The sequence below is a fragment of the Mchenga conophoros genome, linkage group LG3 (genome assembly GCF_057382185.1).
Source record: "Mchenga conophoros isolate Kocher_MC1m ecotype Shallow Benthic linkage group LG3, M_conophoros_male_GT1.1, whole genome shotgun sequence".
NCBI classification, from domain to species: domain Eukaryota; kingdom Metazoa; phylum Chordata; class Actinopteri; order Cichliformes; family Cichlidae; genus Mchenga; species Mchenga conophoros.
Window position 1 is genome coordinate 59051725 of NC_140528.1, and position 12097 is coordinate 59063821.

Sequence of the window (12097 nt, forward strand, 5' to 3'; positions counted from 1 at the left end):
GTCAGACAGGCCTAGGCACACATCAAATCTCTGTCTGTGGTTAATGCTGAATCTAATCTATGCATTTATTAATTAGGAAAGTTCAGACTTTATCTGGCGCTGTGTGAGTGCCTGTCACGAACACCCAGAAGTAGAAACAATGAGGTGGGAGGGAGAAACTCCAAATACCACAGCTGTGTTTCTGCAAGACATACTCGCAAATTGGCTTTGTAGAGGCACAGAAGTGAAATCGTGATCAAAGATATTGACTGACTCTTGATCGCTTGCAAGATTCAGTGTCACCAGGGAGCGAGTCAGCACAGCTTCTGAGCAAGGCGGAAAAAACTGGAGGTGAATTGAATTGAATGAATATCAATACCCACCACACACCCACACGCACACAGAGAAAATGCACTTTTACTCTAATCACGATCCAAAAGCCCAAATATGGCAGCTGAGGCAAAGATGAGAAATTAAAAGTTAATTCACCTGCTATTTGCTCCGAATGGTAAATTCCCACATTCGATTTGAAAGCAAGGGCTGAATATATTACCACAGTAAAATGGGCAGCATTTAAAATGGCTGCACCCTACAACGAATGCAACAGCAGACCAAATTTAAATATGCTCAGATATTACGGTCTGCTGATTTACAGTTAGTTGAGCACAGATGCAGAGGAAGGCAAGGCAAACACTTGTAGTATCGATGTACCGCCGAGTTAAAGCAGAAACGACACGTTTTAAATGGTTTATAAAATACAAACAAGGTTAAAGTTCTCATATAGAGATTTTCTAATGTAGTTGAGCACTCAACACCACTACAAGCCTCATTCATGCAAACACATTCATAATCCCTCACATAAAACTGCCCCCTGAGATAACATGAGATGGCAGCTAAAGGATGCTTAATGACAAGTTCAGAAACACTGTCTTTCACTACCACCACCTTTATTTATTTTTGCTTCATTCCAGTGTTCCTGCTTCTGTACTCATGAAACATGTCCAATATATCGTGTTTTATTCATTCATTTATTTGCATGATTTCTGATGTTTAATCTGGCCAATTCATTGAACTGTAACATCTTCAGGTTAGTATGCAGGTAGTTTTAGGTAGTTGCTGCCAACAGTGGGCACATTTCCCGTGTTGTTCTGGCATCATCACAATAATGTTGGCCCAGGATCAATATTGCAACTGACCAATTGCACTTTAAGTCTTAATATTTGTTATATTTCAAAAATTAATAATCAAGTTAGGTTTGCTGTTAGTCAAATTTAGGTTACTCATGTTGGTTTGCTTCTGATCGTTTTCAATAGCTTTAGCTAACTTCTTAGCTAATGCTAACTAAATACTCAGACAACATGATTGGTCAGTTCCGGTCAGTCAGTTGGCCCAATGTTGCGCCCACACTGTGCAAGGAGGGAAAGTTCTGGTCTACCATGAATTACTATCTTTGTTACTGTTGAACATTTTCATTGGCATTTTTTATTTTTTTAAATTCCCACCCCTCATTCTATTGAGTCCTGCACAACCAGCATCACTTCAGCATCCTGCTGCCGGTCTTAATTTAACTTCAATTTAATTTATCCAGTATAACTCCAAATCACAACAACAGTCACTTTAAGGCGCCTTATGTTGTGAGGTAAAGACCCTACAATAATACAAAGAAAACAGAAACCCTATGACCCTCTATGAGCAAGCACTTTGGAGTAGGAAGGGAAAACTCCCTTCTAACAGGAAGAAACCTCCAACAGAACCAGGCTCAGGTAGAGTAGGCGGTGAGCATATGAAGCGTGAAAATAGACTATTAATAGCAAGAAAAACACAAGCTATTAGTAACTGTTTGCTTCAGTTACACTTGAAATTCTGCTTGGCAACAGCACATTCATTGGCCTGAGCTGCCCAATTATTTTGCTGAAACATACTTTTTCTTCCCTTTACCTGTCATCGTGCTGCCAGTTATGTCACACCTAGCAGTGAAATTACGCTAAATTGTAACTGACTCATAAAACCTTAGAAAGCATAAAAATGCGACATCACCAATTGATTTGCAAAATCCACTGATGACTGTGCTGTTGTGAAAGCGGATGCGAGGAGTGAGGTGTGGATCAGACTGAAACCACACGCTCATTGTTAATGACTTGTCAGCCACAAGTCGTTTTATTCAACATGGACTTGAATGAGCATATCGGACGTGACCGCCATAAGCACTTTCCTGATGAGTTAATGGTCTAAGTCAGAGGTCACATCCTACAGACAATCTTTTTGCAACCGCCGGTATCGCACCGTGAATGTAGTGTGCTTTGAGCTGAATGGTGAGTTGTACATGAGCAACGACTGATCATTGTGTATGAAAAACAAATGTAGTCCCACAAGTAAGGAAGTAGTGCCAAAGCTAGTTTTTCACAAAAAGATCTCCCCTACAAGAAAAAAATGTTTTAATCTCAGTGAAGACCTTATGTGAAGGATTGTAGTACATGTTACTGCAGGTTCAACATTGCAAGTGACCAATCACCTTCTCCTGACATCATCCGCGACCTCGGAAAAAAACAAACGCCTTCAAAAAATCTACTTCACTTGCGAGGAGAAACCGCCTCTGTAAGGACAATATGTATAATGCTTACCGTTTATTAAAGACAATTATCCTGAAATGCAAAGAATTTAAGTTCCTGGATGGGCGGACAGAAGCGGTTTCTCTTCTCGCAAGTGAAGTAGATTTTTTTTAAGGCGGTATTTTCAAAGGCACAAAAGGGGGACGTCACAACAATGTGATTGGTCACTTGCAACGTTGAACCTGGAACAACATTTATTATGATGATGTGGGAACAACACCGACACGAGGATATCAGATCATCCATTAATAAGCACAGCTCAGAGTACCTGGGAGACTAAATAATGCCCCCGAAAACCCAGACAGATGCAGTTATTTTGGGATTAGCAGTTCTTTAAAACCAAGGAAATTACTTTTCAGGGTGAAACCTACATGATGTCATTTCCTTTTACATCAAGACTCACACCACTCGTCACGATCTTTACTACGAGATCGTTCGTCAGAAGCCGAACGTGGCCATCTTTAGTGTGCCAGACAAGCTGCAAGTGCTCAGCAGTGTTGATCTGAAGGGGAATGTACAGTCTATTGACCCCAATTCTGCGGGTCTTTGGTTTCTAATTTTACGGCCGGATTTCTCTCAGCTCTGACTGTAATGGATGGGACGACCGTGAGGGAGCAGGGACACCTGGCCGCTGAGCCCTAGTCAGCACCAGTGTCCTGACAGGTCTGATGAATGCAGGCTGATGAGTACACAGTCTTGTCTCTACTACAGCCGGAAGCCTCGCTCCACGGGGCTAAAGCAGGAGGAGTGCATCTCCCTACTATTAGCGATTCGGTGCATCACTCTTATTTTACACATTTAATAACCTCTCAACAAGGTCGTACAGGCAAAGCTAATCTAAAAAAAAAAAACAATGCATTAACTAGTCTTTACATGCAAACACAAAAAGATGATGCCTATTACTTCAGTATTATGGCTCCATGATGGATTGGGGACAATGAAAAGGTGGAAAGACAGTAATATAAAGAAAGATTGATTAGATTTTTTTAAATATGCCACAGCAGAAATAAACACAGGAAGACACACTGACTGCAAGCTCTTCGTTAGTAACACAGAAATTAGAAACTAGTGTGCTGCTGCTATCACTGTAGGTGAGACGTCAACATCAAACGGGTTCCTTCTGACAGCGACAGCTCCGAGATAAATCAGCCTACAGTTCGGGAATACCTCTAAACCGCTTCCTGCTGCTCTGCAGTGACCTACTTAGCATGATTTGATTTATCAGAAATGTTGCAGGAATTTCCACAGCTTGAGCAATCAAACAGGATGGAGGTACCTGTTGATGTCTCTCTTAACTAAGGTCTTGACTTATTCTTTTTTTTTTTTTTTTTTAGTGTGTCAGTTTGTCTCTGCTGCACTGGTGCTTTCAACGCAACAGCTAATTCTGGAGTATTGTGACTAATGCTCTGAACCTAAAATACTGCCAGTCAGGAAGAGGTTTCTAGCAAAACACCAAAAATGCAATTGCCTCACTCCCAAGTCTTCCTCATTTTTCAGAGGAACTTTAGATTGGCGCAATCAAACAATGCACCTCCAACAGGAAATGTTATGTAATGTGGACAAAACTGATCTTGGCAAAACAAGGAAGCGATGCTTCCCCATACTGACTGATATTGAAAGGAATGCGGTGCAGGGAGTGTCGGCGTTTGGGAGTGTTTGTATACAAGTGCATGGTATTTTTTTTTGATCCTACAGTACACAGTGTATTTGCAAACAAGCTTAACTACCCACCATTTCATAGCTGACTGTTATCTACTTATATCTGATGGATGAAGAATGACAACAATCCACAGAGCGGCTTGCTCTTTTAGAGGAATCATTCGACATTTTAGAGAATTTCCTCATTTTCGTATTCTTAGCGAGAGTTAGTGGAGATTTATGTCACTTTGGCGTTTGCACAATAAATATGAGTAAGCGGCGTGCTAGCTAGCTTTCACAAAAAAACAGGAAAAAGGGGGAACCAACTATTCCGCCTCCGTCCAAAGTTAATCTACCAAAGCTCCCAAATTATCGCTACGCAAAAACATTGCATAACAGCAACAGACTGAGAGCTAAGCTAATAGCTTGGAAGCAAAACGTTTACATTTCCTAAACCAGGAGCGTGCAACATAAGGTCTGAGGCCAGAATTGGTCCAGCAAACACTCCAGTCTCACCCACTGTATAAGGGAGGATATAGATTTTCTTACATTTAACTGTATGTTCATAGGTTTTAAAGCTGTTCTAATGGAAAAGACCCCTCACCCCTACACCAAAATAATTAAGTGATAGACAGCTAAATGATAGAAAGGTTCCTTTTTTTTCCACCATCTACTACTCAATTCAGAAAAGTTGCATTCAGCATTATGAAACTAGCAGGAGCATCAGGCAGGAGTTAGGGCCAGCTTTTGGTGCAGCACTGGTGTCTAAATAGCTTTCCACCAATGCAGAGGGAAGGATTCTGAGTATTTAACCATAGCAGAGGCAGAGTCGCTTTTGTGTGCAGTCCTTCTACAAGCCAACAACATCATCACCTCTGGGCATAGAGACAATCTTAGGTCAAAGACGGACATTTTTAAAGGTTGGTGTGAAACGGAAAGGTAAAAACCACAGCAGAGTTCACCACAAAGAAGGAGAAACTGCACTGGGTGTGACTTCCAGAGAACCACTGTTATTAATGATAACCACAACCGCCAAATGAACCTCATGCAGCGCTCCACTGCTATTTACTGCAAATGTGCAAGCTACTTGCAGCAAAAACAGTGATGAGACACAAACACACAGTGTCATGAACTATTATGCAGCACTGTGTGCAATCTGTGTAATGCATCTTATGCAACAACCAGCATATGCACTGCATGCATCAACAACAAAGGTGACTTGCATGCTTTTACCTGCCTCTGTTTTACACATTTTCTTTGTGCCATTACAGGATTTAATGATTGCTTAACTCAATAACAGAACATTTCACAGAAGCAAGTATCTTGGATTATGTCAGGTGGTGAAGAAGTTTGTCAAGCGAACCAACATTTCCGCTCGCATAATGTTGCTAGAGATAAACAAGATCTGGTTAGGTAGCCAGCTGTGACTTTTGTACACTGCATGAATTTGAAAGTGGTTGCATAGTTCTATTACCATCTATAAGATGAATATATTTACTACATAAGTAAATAAGTGACCTCTTTTTTTCACAAAGAGGGGGGAAAAAAACAACACTTTTACCTGGACAAAGGACTGTAGTACATGTTATGGCAGTGCTTCTCAAAACCATTACTGGATGACCAGGGAAAAAAAAATATAAATAAAGTTAAGGCCTCAATCACACAGCCCTGGAGACTGACCCCTTAGCAACTACAGGTTATTAGGAGGGGGGGGGGGGGGGAGTGCATTCCCTGTCCAGCTGGTGAAGTAAAAAGCTGCACTGTTGCTAGCAGATTACCCATGTCTGCTGTAGTTTGCATGACACGTATCAACTTGCAGGGTTTTGCTACCGCTTGTCGGGTAGTTTAGTGGTGTAAGCAGCCCAGTTGGCGTCTGGTATGCAAAGCTACCATGGTGACCAAGGCAATGTGCTAGCAACCAAAGCAACCTCAGGGAGGGTTTTGGTGCAGGAAAGTAAACCACTTTGCAAGTAATTTCACTCCAAAGACAGCAGCAATCAGTCACAATCAGTCTGATTGTGACACCCCCCCGCCCTGCCCGCAGTGATCAGCGGTTGCCAGATGGTTGACAACTGGTCTCATACAGATAGATCAACATCTCCAGCAGCTGGACTGAGAGTGATGAGTTGGAAAAATTACAAACTTAACACAAGTAGTGAGGATTTTGTCACCGTAGCAAGCCTTCTTGGCAAAAATCCTATACTGTTGGATAGCCAGTTTATTTCCCTAGCTCCTTAGCAAGGCAGAGCCATTCGTGCATCACTAGCAGTAAAGCATAATGCTTTTTTTTTTTAACTCCTTAAAAACATCACTGCAGCACATTCAAGGACAGAGCCTGGTCAGCACTCTCTGTGGGGCTTTTTCAGTAAGTAACAAACACACAACACTAGCAGTCGAGATTACAAGTTCTACAGTTTTAATCATGTTTATGTTAACTGCCGCCATCAGCTGCTCCAACTTTCCAAGTCTGAAGTCTGACGGGGTTCAGCTGAAAATTCCGACTTTCAATTTGGAATTGAACCTACCATTGGGGTTAGGGTTAAAGTCAATCAATAATGATGACTTAGACTGCTTAGTAAAATAAATACAATGAGAGAGGAGAACATGGCCCAAAAAAGCAAAAATAGGTAAATAAATAAACTTGATATTTAAGCAGAAAAAACAGGAGAAGCTCAGTAAATAAGCTCTAAATAAAATAATACCAAATTAAAAGCTCAGTATTGTACAGTAAGCGGTTCACTAAGTAAAAACCTTAATAAAATAAACACAGATCTCTTTATTAAAATCTGTACTGCTGCATATAAACTGACATTTTGTGTACACGGGTCCTTATCAGACCTCATAATTAATGGAAAAAAAAAAGTTCTCATGAACAAAGAAAGGTTTGCTTGGGCTTTCATTTCAGATTTGTCTTTGAATGCCGGCAAACCCATGGAGAGACCCAGCTGGGTTATTCTTCCTGCTTCCAAGCATGTTTTTTTATGAAGTTAAATTATTTGATTATTCTTTTGCTTCCATCCTCGTCCCCCATCTAGCCTCTGGCTGAGCTAATTAATTTCTCAGCGCTCCACAGCTACTTCAATCACTCACGCCTCGTGTCCAATATATACATCCTCAGTTACTGTGCATGCTGTTTACGTCCCATACGGGTCGGCCACCCTCCCACTCCGCTGATGTTGATCACAATGCACAGACATGAATAAAAGACTTTTTAAAATCTGTGTATGTTCGGATTTATGAGTGTGTGGGTTGAGACAGGGTTGAGTAATAATATCACTTATTGATGTAGCTTGCTCTGACTGCCCTGGAGGGCTTTTGTTTGTGTCAGTATGTGTGTGTGTGTGATGTCTCCTACCTCGTTGCCGTACATCATGAGGTGGTGGGTGGTGATAAGAGCTTTGAAGACCACCACCCAGCTGGAGTTGGCTGTGCGCTCAAACAGCGTGTCCGCCAGCTGGGGAATGTTCACGTTCATCTCATTGGTGCAGTGGATCAGATCTGGCCAGGACACACAAAAAAAAAAAAAAAAAAAACCAACAACAAAATGAGAGAAGAAGAGAAGCTTACACAAGACAACAGAACAAAGAGCAGTGATGAGAAGCTTTTAAAGATAACCCTGACCGACACAATGCCAAATTACTTTTCACACAGAGAAAAAAAAATGCAGACACACAGCAAGGACCAACAAACAGAGCACGAATTTCATCTGAATTCTTAAGTGAAAGAAGCCTGAAGGACAGGTGCTACCCACAGAACTATTTCTTGTCTTCTTTTGACTCTTACTCTGCTGCACCTTTACCCTCTTCTCTGCTCTCGACATCTTAGCAGAAGCTCACGTGTCATTCATTCACCCAACCTGGAGGAAAACTGAACCTTCGACTGTATGACTGTCAAAATATAATAAAAAAAAAAACCAAACTGGCAGATCTCAGAAATAATCTCAAAACAGGTCTTTTACAGTATATAGTGTTACATCACTGCTTTAACTTTCCACCAAAGTCTGGCATTAGATTTTTATAATGAGGCAATTTTTTGTTAGAGTTTAATGTTAATTAAATGTTAACTTTCAGCAAATACTCCAGTAATGTGAACATTATTCATGGAGGTGTGGGATTATCTTTGCAGGTTAAGTCTGTGCAATACTGGCATCATCAGGGTTCAACATAACAAACATATGTTGGGCAAGTTGACCAACCAGCTGCTGTTTTTTTTTTAAGAAAAAAAATATGTAAACAGTATTTCCACAGATCTGTTCACCTTTCACGGGTACTGGGTGAAATGAACCATCAGGAATTAATGTATTTTTCTTACACCACAGGGTAGTAGTACGGGTAGTAATATACTACAGTATTTTCACATTAAAATAAAACAGCATGTTCAGAAAGTTTAAGTGTCAAGAAAAGTGATCTTTTTAGCTGTTTTCATCCACCACACAGACACAGACAGCACAAGGAAATGAAGAAGCAGCTAAAATCAAAGCTGTCTGTGTACAGGTAAACTTCTTAGGTCTCTCAATTTGGCATTTCTCATAACCTTTGCTGCAAGCTGCTGGCAGGCATGATGTCTCTTTCTAGCAGCAAGACATGCGGCGGGTGAGGGGCACAGCATTCACTCCTCCTTTCTTTCTGAAAACCCTCCTAAGAAAATGATGGTATGTTTTAGAGATTAAGTTAGTTTATTATATAAAGTAATTCAAAAGGGTTTTTTGGGCCAGTGAAAGTCTGATCTACTGGCCCAGTGAGGAAAAAACAAATTCTATGTTGAACAGCTAAGAGGCAGGAGACTATAAGACTGCCTTAAAGGACCCAGGAAAAAACAGGTGTGTTGGCAGGTATGACTAAATTAGCAAAATCCAAACTGTACAGGGATGATTACGGATGGTTGTGATTTGTGAATATTTAAATAGCTGTTAAATTAATAACTCAAGTTTCAACGATTGTTACATAAATTTGTACTTGATTTTTGGAAGATGATAATAATAATACGTCTATTAAAACTACAAAAACAGAAGAAAAGCTTTCTATGTAACAGGTGTCTGACCTGGGAAGCATGTGTGGCATGAGGAAACTAGATGCTTTTATACAAACAGGAGAAACATCCACACAGATTTAAAAAGCCCTTCAAAAAATAAAATCAAACGAGTCCCAGAGCAAGCTCTGCCAGGGAAAGCTACCACATCAAATGTAGTTTATGTTAATTTATGCCGTTTTAATTTACATTGTTGCCATCTGGAAGTGATTTCTTGTTGTGCACCTCTTAATTTTTGTGACCTGGCATGCTGAGCGTGCACGGACGGGTTGAAGACATGAGTGTATGATTATGTTTGTCTTTACCAGCATTCCAATGATACCTCAGTACAGGTGCTCAGAGTGCCGTTTCTTAAATTTGTAAATTCTGTAACATATTATTTAATTAGTTCAGTCTATTACTGTTACTGTCTTGGAGCAACTGTAACCCACATAATTTTCCTTAGGGATTAATAAAGTATTCTGATTAAAAGAGGCAACAGCCTACGCAACCACTAATGTGTTAAACATAAACTAGTTTATAATTTTTACACACACACACACACACACACACACACACACACACACACACACACACACACACACACAAAGAGTTACTCCAGGAAGAGAAGAGCACCAACTTTTTCTTGTTTAGCTGCTTCAAACACTTAAAATATGCACATTTTTTTACCACTTTAGAGAAAACAGGAAACTGACAGACGCCCTAGATTTATTTATTTTTAAACAAAGAATAAATAAAAGGTGCTTATTGAGCTAGGGATGTTTCCCCCATTGCATAAAATTCTCTTTAGCTTTTACTTCATCCCAAGAGATGCCTAATATGATCTGACCAGAACCTAACAGCTTGGCCCCACCTTGCTGTTCCTACCACTTTAAATGGAGATCGATTTGAAGGTCTTCTAGCTTATTACACAGATTCAGTGTCTCCGCTCGCCGCGTGCAACGCCCTCAGCGAGCCTCTCGAGCACAAACATCAATACAGACACACACGGTTAAATTGATCATTCACACCAGATATCAGGGTGTTTTCTGTTTCATTTCTCTGGCGTCCTCAACCACTTTCATTCCTTCGCCTCTCTCTCGCCATCTTTTATTCTTCACCGCAGGACGTTATGAGCTGCCGGCTCGCACACCTGGTAACTACGGAAACAGCTTCTCATTAAACCACTCGAGGACTGTAGCGGGAGAGACTCCCGACGGGGAACTTCATCACCATAATCAGGTGTGCATGCGCACATGCACGAACGCGTGCCTTCATTCAATAAAGAATCATACCTTCACTCACTTAACCCATCATCTCCCTCAAGTACTCACACACACACTTACAGTAACATTCCACAGCAGACTCCCAGTCCCGTATCAATCATTCACTCAACATGCTACCTCTCCCACTTACCCCCTAACACACACACACACACACCAAGCAGTCTGCTATGCGGTCAATACAAATGAGAGTAGAATAATGTAACACAGCACAGCTGCATTTAGCCAAACAGAACAACATTTAGTGGCTAACAGAGTGCAGCTGGACTGAAAACGCTCTCACAGCCAGACTCACCTTGCCTTTCTGTCTCTCTGCAGCCCCCCACCCCACCTCCCACTGCACCGCTGCATGACATTATGACTGGAAACAATATCTCTGAACTGGAAGCGGGCACCGAAAGCGACTGGTGTCTTTGTTAACGAATTAGTCTCCTTGCTGCTCTGTCTTTCTTTATTATTGCTGCTGCTACCTTGTTTCTCTCCCCCCCCCATCTGTCCATCTCGCCTTCTTTTTTAGCAGAGCTCATGTTTTTTCATTAGGTCTGGAGTGGTGTGAGAGAAACAGAGAGAACTAAGAGAAGGACTGATTAGGTCTGTGGGGACGCTCGTGCATGAGTGTGTACGTGTGCGAGTGATAATTTAAAAGAGGGTACATGTGCTGACTTAATCAGCCAGAGCGGAAAGCATTAGATGCCACTGATCCCAGACCGGCGAGAGACAGAGAGAAAAGGGACGGCGAGGCAATTGAGACAAACATATGGCTGAGAAATGAAGATAAAAAAAAGAGGGGAAGACGAGCAGATGTGACGAGAGATCAAGAGTCCTACAGAGAGGTATAAAGAGGAAACGGATGAAAAGTGTTGAAGAATAGGGGGACGAGAAGAAGAGATCGATAAATGAAATGAGATTATGAGACGTGAGACATGAGTGTCTCTTCATCCAGACAATTTAGAAGAATCCACACACCGCTCAACAAGCTGCTCGCCTCGCTTTATCTCTGCAGCAGAAACGCGGCTGGGGATGCAATTTTTTCTTCTCCCCCGCAAGCACACCCCGGGGCAATTATTCTGACCGCAAATGGAAAAATACATAAGTTTGAGTCTATCATCCCTCAACGGCAAGGCTAAGACCAACATGTCAGCGTCCTACAAGCAATTACCTGCACAACAGTTTCATAACAAACGTAGCCTTGCTAATTGGCGCCCACACATTACAAGATGAGGACAACAGAGGACTGAAGCAGTCTGTGTACGAGAGCGCATTATACAATGTCAGAAGTCTCATTACAAGTGTACTTTAAAAGCTGGGTCTGTAGAGACTGAAGTGGCCGGTTCTGTGTTAGGTTAGCCAAGTATTGGTTATTCATTATGCTGAGTACTTCAGCGTTCCTTACTCATTTAGACTCACCACAAACGGCATGAAAGATTGACGTAGCCACCCTAAAGTCACCTACTTGCTTAAAAAAAAAAAAAAAAGGCCTTTTGGTTGCCATGACGTAAGTTCTGTATTGGGTTTTTTTTGGGTTTTTGAACGAGAGGCTAAAGATCTGCTTTTATCTGACACTAGAGACAAGAAACAGAC

The 12097-nt window shown here is 41.3% G+C and overlaps 1 protein-coding gene across 8 annotated transcripts in view; it reads right to left on the bottom strand.

The window, feature by feature from the left end:
• LOC146579755 (phosphatidylinositol-binding clathrin assembly protein) overlaps positions 1-12097 on the bottom strand; it is a 115110-nt gene that overhangs the window by 76776 nt on the left and 26237 nt on the right. For all 8 annotated transcript variants that reach the window (XM_085264716.1, XM_085264708.1, XM_085264726.1 and 5 more), the window contains exon 2: positions 7582-7724. In XM_085264716.1, the coding sequence (XP_085120842.1) occupies positions 7582-7724 (143 nt within the window). The remainder of the gene's footprint in view (positions 1-7581; positions 7725-12097) is intronic.